General features: G+C 34.5%; 2 protein-coding genes across 2 annotated transcripts in view; both read left to right on the forward strand.

Annotated features, from left to right (window-relative positions):
* Positions 1–4,357: 4,357 nt before the first annotated feature.
* Positions 4,358–5,902, forward strand: LOC111798881 (protein DETOXIFICATION 51-like). The gene has a single exon (XM_023682229.1). It carries the CDS (start codon positions 4,358–4,360, stop codon positions 5,900–5,902), a length of 1,545 nt encoding a protein of 514 aa, XP_023537997.1.
* A 4,654-nt stretch (positions 5,903–10,556) lies between these two features.
* LOC111798227 (hexokinase-1-like) overlaps positions 10,557–13,073 on the forward strand; it is a 4,804-nt gene continuing 2,287 nt past the window's right edge. The window contains exons 1-4 of the mRNA XM_023681252.1: positions 10,557–11,174; positions 11,854–12,004; positions 12,094–12,276; positions 12,882–12,956. Of these exons, the coding sequence (XP_023537020.1) occupies positions 10,903–11,174; positions 11,854–12,004; positions 12,094–12,276; positions 12,882–12,956 (681 nt within the window). The 5' untranslated portion in view covers positions 10,557–10,902. The remainder of the gene's footprint in view (positions 11,175–11,853; positions 12,005–12,093; positions 12,277–12,881; positions 12,957–13,073) is intronic.

A 13,073-nucleotide genomic window follows, 5' to 3' on the forward strand; every position in this document is an offset into this window, starting at 1 on the left:
CCTCGAACGGAGATAGGATTACCTATTTAGACAGAGAATGATGGAGGAAATGTGAAACATTTTATTTTAATAAACGGTGTTGAGGATTGTTAAAAGAGTAGTCCCACGTCAGCTAATTAAGGGGTAAATCATGAGTTTATAAGTAAGGAATACATCTTCATTGTTACGAGACCTTTTGGGAAAACCAAAAGCAAACCCATGAGAGCATACTCAAAGTGGAGGTTGTTCGAGGGCTCCATAGGACTCGGGGAGGCTCTATGATGTACTTTGTTCGAGGGCTCCATAGGCCTCAGGGGAGGCTCTATAGGCAGAAATTTAAATAAGTAGATAGTACTATCTTGACGATCAAAAGATCAAAACCGTCAACGATCTAGAGACATTCACGAGCCCTACTCAACATGCAACATCTTGTAGACGTAGACATAGACCTAAAAGCTGAAAGCTTATAATATAAAAACACTTTCCAAAGCGGATTCCACAAAGAACAACACAACACAACACAAAGAACAAAGTTTTGATGACAGAGATCATCTTCGACCCTTTTAATGTATTACAGAGAATCCACCAAAAAAAGGACCAAATTAAACACTATAACCCAACTTGTTGTTTCACTTTAATAATACGATCCACAAGAATGTGTCCTTTACATATCCATGTGCAGACACCTGCGCCCCACGTGCGATATGCCTCGCCCTTTCAACATATTTTCTCTTTAACTTTTGACAGTTTTTGTCCAAAAAAAAAAAAAAAAAAAAAAAAAAAAANATACCAAAAGATTGAAAAGATTCTCACTTCATGGAGATATTATTATTCAATTTGTGAGATAAGTTTGAAGAATATTATAACTATAAAGCACGGAGTGGCCTAGTAGTCTGAAAAAACGTTAAAATGCGTACAACTCAACGGTAATTGATATGTACTCATTCTTCTAAGCTCGGAGGTACAATCGTCGATAAAGTTTGATGCTTTAGAGGGAATGAGCTTAAGGGTCACGTACCTAGAATTTAGTACTTATACATCGAAGATCATGGGTGACACTATCTCCATTGGTATGAGACGTTTTAGGGAAACTAAAACTATAGTCATGAGAGGTTATGTTTTGTAACAGCCCAACCACACCATTAACAGATTGTAACGGTCCAGGCTCACTGCTAGTACATATTGTCCTCTTTGGGTTTTCCCTTTCGAACTTGCTCTTAAGGTTTTTAAAGTGCGTCTGCTAAGCAGAGGTTTTCACACCCTTATAAAGGGTGTTTCATTCTCCTCCCATCCGATGTGGGATATCACATAGATACTGTCCACTTTGACCCATTATGTATCGCCATCAGCCTCACGATTGTAAAACGTGTTTGCTAGATAGAGGTTTTCACACAACTTATGAAGAATGTTTCATTCCCGTCTCCAACCGATTTGAAATCTCACATTCCACTCCCTTCGAGGTACAACGTCCTCGCTGACACTCGTTCTCCTTTCCAATTAGCGTGGAATCTCACATATTAAAGTAAACAATATCATACCAACGTGGAGTGTCGTTTGATTTTGGGTGAACTTTTTGGAAGAGAGGATGAGGTGTGGGAATTAGCTGGCTTTGGCATTGGTTGTGTAAGGATCTGAATGTATCACGTGTAAAGGTCTTGTTTTTGGGTTATGAAAATAAGAAATCTGAGTCTGCCGTTGGATAGCCTACTCTCATTCTCTTCTCTAAAAGCTGCTTCATTATCAAACTAAAAAAAAAAAAAAAAAAAAAAAAAAAAAANCTCCCTTTTCCCATGTTCTGGGGCATTGACACGTGTCCGTACCAAAATTTCCCCAACATTTTCTTTTAAGTTTTAGATGACAAAATGCTAAACAAATTATTTCAATTATGTGCCTTTTAATAAGTAAAATTATTGCAATTTCAATATTATATGTGTTATTATTACTTAATATTCTATTATTACTCGACTCCGAGCTCACTTATTAATAGATAATATATATATATATATATATATATATATATATATATATATATATATATATATATATATATATATATATCATAACCTTCCATCTTATTATATAAGAAAAGAAAATTAATTGATTAGACATTTTTTTAAGTCATTGTCACGTCCATTTTCTTCCTGAAACGTAAATATAATGTTATAATTTTTTAAAAAATTATTTACAAATTGTTATTATTTTTTTAATTTAGCACTTTAATTAAAAAAGAAAAAAAAAAGAACCCTAGAGAGGAGTCAAACATAGAAGGGCCTGGAATGAGTCACAAACAGCAGAGGCAGCTGGATCATGTGCTTCCATGATCACCACACACCCAACTAGCTAAGCCCATCATCACCATTAAAATAACCCCTTGTGGGCTCCACTTTCAGTGTCTTCACTGGGACCCACCCACCATCCACCCAATGAGAACCAAGATATGTTTTTTTTTTTTTTCACCCACTTGTTATTTTATTTATTAAAAAATTAAAATTTAAAAATTAAAAAAAGACCCCTTTGGGTTTCTTAACTTTGCCATAATAAGAAGCCCCTTTTGATGGTGTCTTTTAGTGCAAATCTAGAAGCCCAAATATTCCTTTGTCCTAATCCTTTTTTTTTCTTTTTCTTTTAATTATTTATAATTCTTGGAGATTAACATCATATGGAAAGTGGGGTAATTAATATTCATATTCTACATTTTAAAGTATGGAAGTGAATTTTTAATTATATCCATAATATATTGTTAATTATAACAATAACTTAAATATTTTTTTCCTTTTTTTTTAAATGAAAAAACTTTATTTTTCATCCTCCCTTTTTCATTGCATATACCATTTTGTTGGTAGGCGAATGATGAAATATTACTTTGTATTTACGTATTAAAAAGAAAATTTTCTCAAAAAAGGAAACAACTTAGGAAGGAAAAATACTGTATATCAATGAGAGGGGAACGGAACTTTATTATAAGGGTGTGAAAATCTATTATTAAGAGACGTGTTTTAAAAGCTCAAATAGGACAATATCTATTGGTGGACTTGAGCTGTTACAAATGGTATTAAAACCAGTCACTAAGCGATGTGTCAGTGAGAACGTTGGTCTTTGAGGGTGGATTGTGACATCTTGCATCGATTGGAGAGAAGAACAAAATATTTCTTATAAGAGTATGGAAGGCCCTTCTAAAAAGACTGTGAGTGGGGTTGTTGGCCTCCATGGATAGATTGGGTGGTGAGTATGTAGGATTGAAATGTGATGGCGCAAAAACAGGGAACAAACAAGGTGGTGCTGAAATGAGGCACCAAGTGCCAAAACCCCTACCTGTCAGAAATGCCTTGTAATTGCATCTTCTTTTGTTCACTCCCAGGAAGCTGCCTCTTCTTTCAAAACCTCACAAACCCAGATAACAAAATTGCTTCTTTTGTACGTTTAGTAAACGACAATATCAGTCACAAACACAGACTTGCTTCAAATGGGGTATCAACTGGCCACTGGAACAGCTTGCATCTGTTTGATGAAATGCCTGTAAGAAAATGACATCTTCAATATCTTTAAATTCCTCTTTTCAGTCATTGTCTTGACCAGTTGTGACTCCAAAATGGCGAATTTTTGCACTCAAGATGCACGGAATCTTTCCGTGTTGGTAGTGTTTATGGAATGCCTAGTTGAGATATTCATCCATTCAAACATAGTTTAACTGGTTAAAATAGATTAAGACATATACACATTTGATCAGATTCAAATTCTTTTACTGAAAAGTATTCACAAATAAGATATTTATCATCGACCAAAATGTCAGAAGTTTATTGAAACATGCGAACGAGTTCATCTAAAAAATTTGTATTCCTCCAACCCGATGAAGGGAAAACATGCCCTTGGCCCAGAACCCATCCCCCATTATGGCTTCACCCCAAAGTTCATAAAAAAATTGGAACTTTAATAGTCAATTGAGTGGCTTAGTACTCAAATTTGGAACTTAACCATTCACTAAGTTGAAGTACTAATTTTTTTTTAACCTTAAAAGGGTAATTAATCAAATTAAAATCTAAGATGGGATTCTAAGCTACAAAGGTGGCTTTTGTAATATTAATTAAAAAATATCCATAACTTGGTCGCTCGCTTTTTTCCATGGGAAATTGAAGCACAACTTTCAGAACAAACAGCTGACAAACCTGAACAAAAAACATCTCAAACAACGTAAAAAACATAAATCTGATGAGCCAATATGTTTTGTGTTTTTTTTTTATAAAAAATCCCGTCTTTCTCTCTCTTCCCTTCTATAATACCTTATCTCATTGGCCAAAAAAAAAAAAAAAACCAAAAAAACCAGCAGCAATTAAAGAGAGAGAGAGATAGAGAGAGAGAGTACTTCACTTCAATCATCATCATGTGTGTTTCAATTTCAAATCCTGCCCCTGCAACCAACTGCCCGCCACCGCCGCCGCCATCGCCGCCGGAATTACTTCAGTTTTTTGATGTCTTTCCTAAAAAGAAGAGTCAACAATCATTTTCATGTCCGACGCCGACCGGTCTGTCGGAGATTATAACCGAAGCCAAATCTCTGTTCTCGTTAGCTTTTCCGATTGCTCTAACGGCTCTCATAATTTACTCTCGTTCGATCATTTCCATGCTTTTTCTTGGTCGGCTCGGTGACATTGAACTCGCCGCCGGTTCACTCGCCATCGCTTTCGCTAATATTACCGGTTACTCTGTTCTCTCCGGTTTGGCTTTAGGGATGGAGCCACTCTGTTCCCAAGCGTTTGGAGCCCACCGTCCGAAGCTCCTCTCTTTAACTCTTCACCGTGCGGTTATTTTTCTTCTTGTTTCTTCTTTACCCATTTCTTTACTGTGGGTAAAAATGGGTAAAATCCTCCTCTTCCTCCGCCAAGATCCGAGCATCACAGACATGGCACAGACTTATTTGATTTTCTCTCTCCCCGACCTTGTCACCAATTCTTTCATTAACCCAATCAGAATTTACCTTCGCGCTCAGAGCATCACCGTCCCGCTCACTTTAGCGTCGCTAGGCGGGGCGCTCTGTCACGTGCCAATCAATTTCCTGTTGGTTAGTTATTTCGAATTTGGAGTAGCCGGCGTGGCGGCCTCGGCGGCGGCTACGAATTTTTTGATGTTGGTTTTTTTGGTGGTCTACGTCGTCGTTTCGGGGGTTCACGTTCCGACATGGACGGCGCCGAGCCGGGAATGTTTGAGCGGTTGGAAGCCGCTATTGGAGCTAGCCGCGCCGAGCTGTGTATCGGTTTGTTTGGAGTGGTGGTGGTACGAGATTATGATCGTGTTGTGTGGGCTTCTTGTGGACCCCAAAGCGACCGTTGCTTCAATGGGTGTTTTGATCCAAACGACGTCGTTGATTTATATTTTTCCATCGTCTCTTGGTTTTGCTGTTTCCACGCGCGTTGGAAATGAGCTTGGCGGCGGCCGGCCAGAGAAGGCGAAACTCTCTGCCGTGGTGGCGGTGTTTGTGGCGGCGATGATGGGGTTGGGAGCGACGTCGTTTGCAACGGGGATGAGGAATAAGTGGGCCAGGATGTTTACCGACGACGCCGAGATTCTCCGGCTAACGGCCGTGGCTCTTCCTATTTTGGGGCTGTGTGAGCTCGGAAACTGCCCACAGACGGTAGGATGTGGCGTTCTGAGAGGGAGCGCGCGGCCATCAGCGGCGGCGAATATAAACCTCGGCGCGTTTTACGGCGTGGGCATGCCGGTGGCGGTTGGGCTTGCTTTCAGTTTAGGGGTTGGGTTTTGTGGGCTTTGGTTGGGCCTCTTGTCGGCCCAAGTTTGTTGTGCTGGGCTTATGTTGTATGTGGTCGGCACCACTGACTGGGAGTTTCAAGCTTGTAGGTCCCATGTGCTGACGTGTAGTGTGGGCGATGAATTACCGTTGTTTTCTCCGCCCATATATAATTCTTCCTAATTTACATCAATTTGTATACAAATTTGATTTTTCACTTTCGAACAAAAATAACCCTTTTTATTTTTTATTTTATTTTATTTATTTAATCCCATCATATTATTAATAAAAAAAGCTATTTTAAATTTATTAATCTGCAATATTTGTTTATAATAGTGATAAAAAAAATTGTAAACTAAAAATAATTAATAAAAAATCCTAAAATACGATTTATATAATCTGCAATATTTTAAATCGTATTTTCTCAATAAAAAATTTATAATCATCCTAAAATAAAAATACTGTTGGGTCCATGGGCCTTTCTATTTCAGCCCAATATACGTTTTTTTTAATTAAATAGTTTCAAATATTGTATTTAATATTGTATTTTCTTATGACTGAAATACCCCTAATAGAATTATAAGTTTTTATGGGCTCTTCTCGAAAGGAACGGAAAGTTTCGAAGCCGCGAAACGACCGGGAAATTATGGCGCCTTCGTCTCAGATCAAGCGGCGGAAAACCATCAGACGCCATTGTGCCGGTAATTCTTGCATCTCCTTTACGGCTACCGCCTTCGTTTAAGTGGACAATATCATCTCTGTTCGTTTCATTTTGCTGTGAGTTCTTAATGTTGAAGCACCACGGATGCGAGGGTTTAAAGTTTTGATGGTTTGAGAGATTACGACATAGATATTTGTTACTGCTGATGGTTTGATAGACAATTTCGGTAACTGATTTTGATTTTAAGGTGTTTCAATTTTTTAGGTTTCCAAGCTTTGTTTCTGTTAGATTGAGAAATGGAATTTGCGATTGTTTTGGAGGATTGAATGAAATTATCGATTAAGAGATTTTAATTCAAGGTGATTTTGATGTTTTATTTTTGGATGATTATCGAAACTTCTGGATTGGATTTCATCTTGCTCATTGATCTTTTCGGCGTTGAAATAAAATACAAAAGAACAGCGGCATTTTGTATCAGGATTTAATGATTCTGAGATGAGTTCATTTGTAAAACGCTCCTATTGCAGAACTTTATCTTCAGCTGTTGTTTAGAGAGGAGTTTCAGCATCAACCAAAGGCTCAATGGTGAGATTTTTCTCTCTTTGGTTTTGTTTTCGTAGTAAACTCCCATGGTTATTTATCAAACTTCAGTTTGCTTATGAGGATTTTGAATTTGCACAGTTTCCTGCTGCTAGTGGGATTGAATTTAGGATCCAACAGGCCAAGCAAGATGGTTGCACAGGTAATTATAAGATCCTTTATTCCTCATTTTGAAATTTTCTTTTGCCTGTTACTCTTTCTCCTGCTGAATTAGTTGAATAGTAGTTTCGAATCTGGTACTGCTTCTACCAGATTCTTATAGCTGATATGTTTTCGTGATGTTTGATCCATTTCGAGTCCCTACCCTATCCGCGACCCTGAATCAACTCTAAATATTTTACTTATTTATTTATTATTTTTAAATAATATGAAAATATAGTATAATATTATTACACTATATTATATTTTCAATATCATCATATATATATATATATATAATTTTTCAGAATATCTTTAAAACTGTGTCTATACTGTTTTTTAGTTTGTACTTTTTTTTTTTTTTTTTTTTTTTTTTTTTTTTTTTTTTTTTTTTTTTTTTTTTTTTTTTNATGTTAAATATTTTCAAAAAATATTTATTTCAATAAAAAATAATGCTAAATTTAACATAAAAGTGGGGATTGTTTTTTTCACAAAGTCCAAAGGAGGATTTGGACCTTTATAAAAAAAAATGTTAAATCATACCCTTTATTTTAAAAATAAAAAAAATAAAAAAAAAATAAAAAAATTCTTACAGTAAATATATGAACGAAAATCATAAGTTTAGAGGAAAATTTTATTTTTTTAAAGTTTAAAGGTGTTTTTAAAGTTTTTTTTTAAATTTCAAAAATAGTTCTTAATTTTTTATAAAAGTCAAAAGGAATATTTTTGAAACCCTTTTGTAAGTTTATATTATTTTACGAAATAAACATTAGTAGTTTTTCATCCCAAGTTAAACTAATTGTAAGAGTTTTTTTTTTTATAAAAAATTTCAAAGTTAAAATGTATTTTTTTTAGACTTTTTCAAATTATTATTAAAACTTTTGATATTTTTGAGATAAAATTGAAAATTTTAAGTTATTTTTATTAATTTAGCCTATTTTCTTTTAACCTTTAATTTTCTACATGGTGGTGGACGGTGAACTCTCGGGTGTAAGTGTCAAATCATATAATTTCGATCACTATGATTAGGCATATTCTCCTTCTCCATGTGTGAGGTTCTTGTGAGTGTATCAATTAAGTGTTGACGGAATAAAGTGGGAACGAACCATCATGCTTCTTTTGGTCTTAGAACCATTCGAACCATTCGAGATGAAAAAGATTTAGAGAGTTGGGTGCCCAAGCAAAGAAATGTGGCTATGTCTTATCTTACTGAACAACCTTTCTGTCCAAAAAGGAAGCCTTATATTCTAAGAACACTAATGTCTGAAAGAGTTGGTACCCTGTAATTAAAAAAAATATTACCCGATTAGCACAAGTATAATGTGGTGAAAAGAGCCTCAGGTTTACAACTCTAGGATTGTGGGGATCGTAAGAGCTTCGTCATGGATTCTTCTGTCGGTCCAATCAAATTTTCTTCGTCTTAATATCTTCCTAAATAAGACATTGGATATGTCGAAATTACTTCTTCACTTTAGATTGAAAGTTTAAATTCATTTTCTTTACATTTGTTATACTTAAAAGCAATAACAAAATTACACATGTTTATTTTGTTGTCTATTAACTATTTGTGCAATTTTGATTTAATTTTGGAAATCACTGTCAGATGCCCATTAACCAAATTTGATCTCTAAAAGGATGAAATGTTGAAATTTTTTCTGTGGTAGAATGAAATGTCATGGGGATATATAATTAGGAAGGCAAATGAATTCTAGGGTAAAAATAAAATTTTCTAACTTTTATTAATATTCACTCTAAATGTCTAATTTCATCAAATTGTACTACAAGCTTGCAATTTTAATTTCAAGTTTGATAAAAATGTTGTAATTTTATTCTCAGATAAATCAGATAAATTTTTGCTTAAAAATTTGTAAATGAAAAAAATATTTTCACTTCGTGTCCATGTGTATATATGAAGTATATATAGTATAATATATATGTATGATACAAAATAGATTTTAAATAAATATTATATTAAACTTTGTGAGTTTTAATTAAGATATCTTATCCTTAATTTCTGCAATAATTATGCTTAAATTTTGTTGAAATTAGTGAGTTTATGGATTAAAGTTAGTGAATTGGAAAAAAAAAAAAAAAATTGAATGGTTCTTTTAGATAGATTTTTAAAATTGAAATTTTTGAGTGAAAATTTATGCAATATAATAAACTTAGGAGAGTAAATTGTTTTTTGTTTTTATTTATTTATTTATTTTTCCCTCTCAAAATTCTAAGATTGATGGTTGGAAGAGTTATTTAAAGATTTATATGGACAGCTTAGAAGCTCAAGTCAAATTAATGGCCCAATAAGCTAATCAGTGAAATAAACAATTTTGTTGGGAAAATGAATTCTCATTTTCGAAGTCCGATAATGGGTAGGGTGCTTTTAGATGCGATTGAAATTTTAACTTTGACTGTTGCATGATCTCAAGACACCCCAAATCATATCCAAACAAATAATTCTTTTTATTTAAAAAAATTACACTAATTAATAAATTATGGATAATTATCTATATATTCCATATTTGCACCTCAAATACTAAAATACTTATTACCTATTATTGCTGGAATCAGCATTTTTGTTTATAAGATGTCCAATCAACAGATTCAAAACCAGATAGGTTTTTAGAAAAAAAAAAATTTAAAAATAAGAACTAATTTAGGAAATATTTTCTGAGCGGCCATTTTTTTTATATCCATCCAATTTATTTACAACTTAGAGTAAAAAATAAATGAGTAATTTTAAAATATGAATAATGTTGTCGTTTTCAATTATTTTCGTCCCTTCTTACATTATGGTGAGGAGTCAATGATTTTAGAATTTAGTCCACCAGGTTTTTATCAGAATATTTTTCCCCCAATTTATTAGATTTCAGTTTTTGGAGTCTTAATAATATAATGTTGGATAAATTACAGTTTCTTAGTTTTCTTTTTAGTTTGATCTGGGTGGGAGATTGAACCAAACTTTTTTTATATTGTGTTTGATTTTTGGGCTTATAATGGATGAAGATTATTATTAATAAAACTTCCATAGATTTGAATCTACCTAACATGTTGTTCTTGTAACCCATGAAATTAAAAGATAAATAAATTTATGGAATATCTCAAATTCTTTTCTTTCTTTGAATTAAAGTTTCTAATTTTAATTTTAGAGAGAGAATTCCGTAATGGAGTCTTATTCTTATCTAAAATAAAAGGACTAAAAAAGCATCAAAATTGAAATCTATATCAAGTTTAATTCAACATAAGAAAAGTTGAAAGCTGGATACAAAAAAGGTGCTTGTAATTTACCAAGTTGTTGGTGCTTGTAATTTACCAGTTGTTGGTGCTTATAATTTACCAGTTGTTGGTGCTTATAATTTACCAGTTGTTGGTGCTTATAATTTACCAAGTTGAAATCTAATAGAACATAAGGATTTGCATGTATGTAAACAAACTAATTTTCCCCCACGGAAATGGTTGAATGATTAATATCTCTTAACAGGGTTTTTGTTAGGTGTTGATTTCACCGAGAAAAATGTCGATTTTACTGGAAATTCGCTCAAATTCTTTGGGTTTCCTTCTAAATCACTAACTTTACTATTTTCTTTTTCAAAAATACCTTTTTCCTCCATTTTTATTAATTCCCATAATCGCAAATTCATCACAGGCACCTACAAGACTATAAACTAATAGAACGCTTTTTGATGAATCTAGAATTTCCCTGATCGAGAAACAGGAGTGGCAAAGTTTGCGGCTTTTGCCTTCGAGCCTGATCTTCTCATTTTTGGGTTGTTTCCGTTCATTGTCAATGGGCAGGGTTGCGGTGGGCGCGGCGGTGGTCAGTGCAGCGGCGGTCTGCGCGGTGGCGGCGCTTGTGGTGCGCCACCATATGAAAAACTCCGGCAAATGGGCTCGAGCAATGGCCATTCTGAGAGAGTTCGAGGAAAAGTGTGGAACCCCTATTGCGAAACTCAGGCAGGTGGCCGACGCCATGACCGTTGAGATGCACGCCGGCCTCGCATCCGAAGGCGGCAGCAAGCTCAAGATGTTGATCAGCTATGTCGATAATCTCCCAACCGGGTAATGCGAATTATACTTTACTCAACCACTTTTGATTTCCTTCTGAATTTTATTAGATCTATTTGTTAGTGGTGTTTGTTGGAGAAATTTTAAGATAATGAAGCCTTTTACTTGATGAAACGAGTTCGAATTTATGAATATTTTTCTCATTTCGTTGTGAACTTATTGTTTTTTAAGCCCATGCAGTGGCTTAAAAGACGACGAAACATTTTTCTTTGTTGTTTTGTTTGTATTTGAGGTTCTTTCTGTGATCTAGAGAGTTTGAAGTTTCTGATTTTTTTCATGTACGAACATGCAGTCTTTTCCTAGATCTGTCTTGATGTTTTTAATATAATGTTCATGGTGTTTATTTTAATTGTTGATCTGTTGAATTTAACATTAATTCTTTCATTTTGTTACTATGACATATACCCCTTTTAATTAATTTTGTTTTTCAATTTCTCTCGGTTTCAAATCTCGATTGGTTTTCCTTTGAAGTTATCTCAATGTATTCGTTTTACTTATAATCGTAATTGGATATCCCCACTACAAATTCAATATGCAAAGTTACTGGGATTCAAGAAATGTATGGAGTGGTTCCAATCTAATTTGATATGGCATATACTTTTCCATGGATGATATCTTTTAAAGTGACATTTTTTCCAAGCTGTGAATTACTTACTTTTCCCTGCAAGTTTAGAGATGAAAAAGGGCTCTTCTATGCATTGGATCTTGGCGGTACAAATTTTCGAGTGTTGCGTGTGCAGTTGGGAGGGAAGGACAAGCGAGTTGTTAAGCAAGAATTTGAAGAGGTTTCAATACCTCCACACTTGATGACTGGATCTTCAGAAGTTAGTATTTTCCTCTTGAATTTTTAGTATGGATTTCCTTAGGATGGAGCATAAGCGGAAGTATCTGGTGCTGGTTCTGGTTCTGTCAGGCTCTATTTGATTTTATAGCTCAAGCACTCGCAAAATTTGTTGCGGAAGAAGGCGAAGGCTATCACCCAGCCCCAGGTAGGCAGAGGGAACTGGGTTTTACCTTCTCCTTCCCTGTGAGACAAACATCAATATCGTCGGGGACACTTATTAAATGGACGAAAGGATTCAACATTGAAGACACGGTTAACCCTAAATCCTTAAGCTTTGTTATCATTCTTTTATGTTGATAGGTTGCCATTCGTTGGACCCTTTAGTCTATGTAACATTGTCATTATATCTTTGTTCTTAATAAGTAGCATCAAATCCATACAGATGACTGGCATTATCATTCAGAAAGAAAAAAAAAAGCTGATTAGCTTAATATTTCTTTTTAAATCATATAGGTTATTTTCATTTGAATGAGAAGAGGATTTTGGAAACTAAGATAATCAATTAGTTCAATACTTCATTGACTTGTGTAAAATGTCCATGCTTGTTCTATGCATTGAAAATGGGGCACATATCATAGAAAAGTAAAACCATCTTCTCATGCTAAATCGTCATAGATCAGATAGTTTCTCAAAGGATTGTCATTGGATCATGGATTTAGAATATATACACACACCATACAAAAAAGTTCATCGACATTTAGATAAATCATATTTGATCTTCACTGTTCATTGATTAAACGATTGAATGGGTAAGAGGAAATATACGTCACCAGGAGTTTGCAATGCACCGTGAAACTTTGATTTTTAAGTAATGGATCTTTCTTGAAAGTTGACAATAATTTGCCATGCTATTTCAGGTTGGGGAAGATGTGGTGGGTGAATTAACAAAAGCCATGGAAAGGCAGAAACTTGACATGCGTGTAACAGCTTTGGTAATTCGATAGTTCAAGTTTTTTCCTACTTTTCCCTTTTCCGATGCTGATGCTCAATGTTCCGTTTTGCACTATGATTTCATACTTTCATATTTCTGTGTGAGTTGGTGAGGGGGG

This window comes from Cucurbita pepo, chromosome LG07, assembly GCF_002806865.2.
Source record: "Cucurbita pepo subsp. pepo cultivar mu-cu-16 chromosome LG07, ASM280686v2, whole genome shotgun sequence".
Classification (NCBI taxonomy): domain Eukaryota; kingdom Viridiplantae; phylum Streptophyta; class Magnoliopsida; order Cucurbitales; family Cucurbitaceae; genus Cucurbita; species Cucurbita pepo.

Coding starts and splice junctions, on each gene's coding strand:
- LOC111798881 (XM_023682229.1), top strand. CDS start 4,358: ATGTGTGTTTCAATTTCAAATCCTGCCCCTGCAACCAACTGCCCGCCA.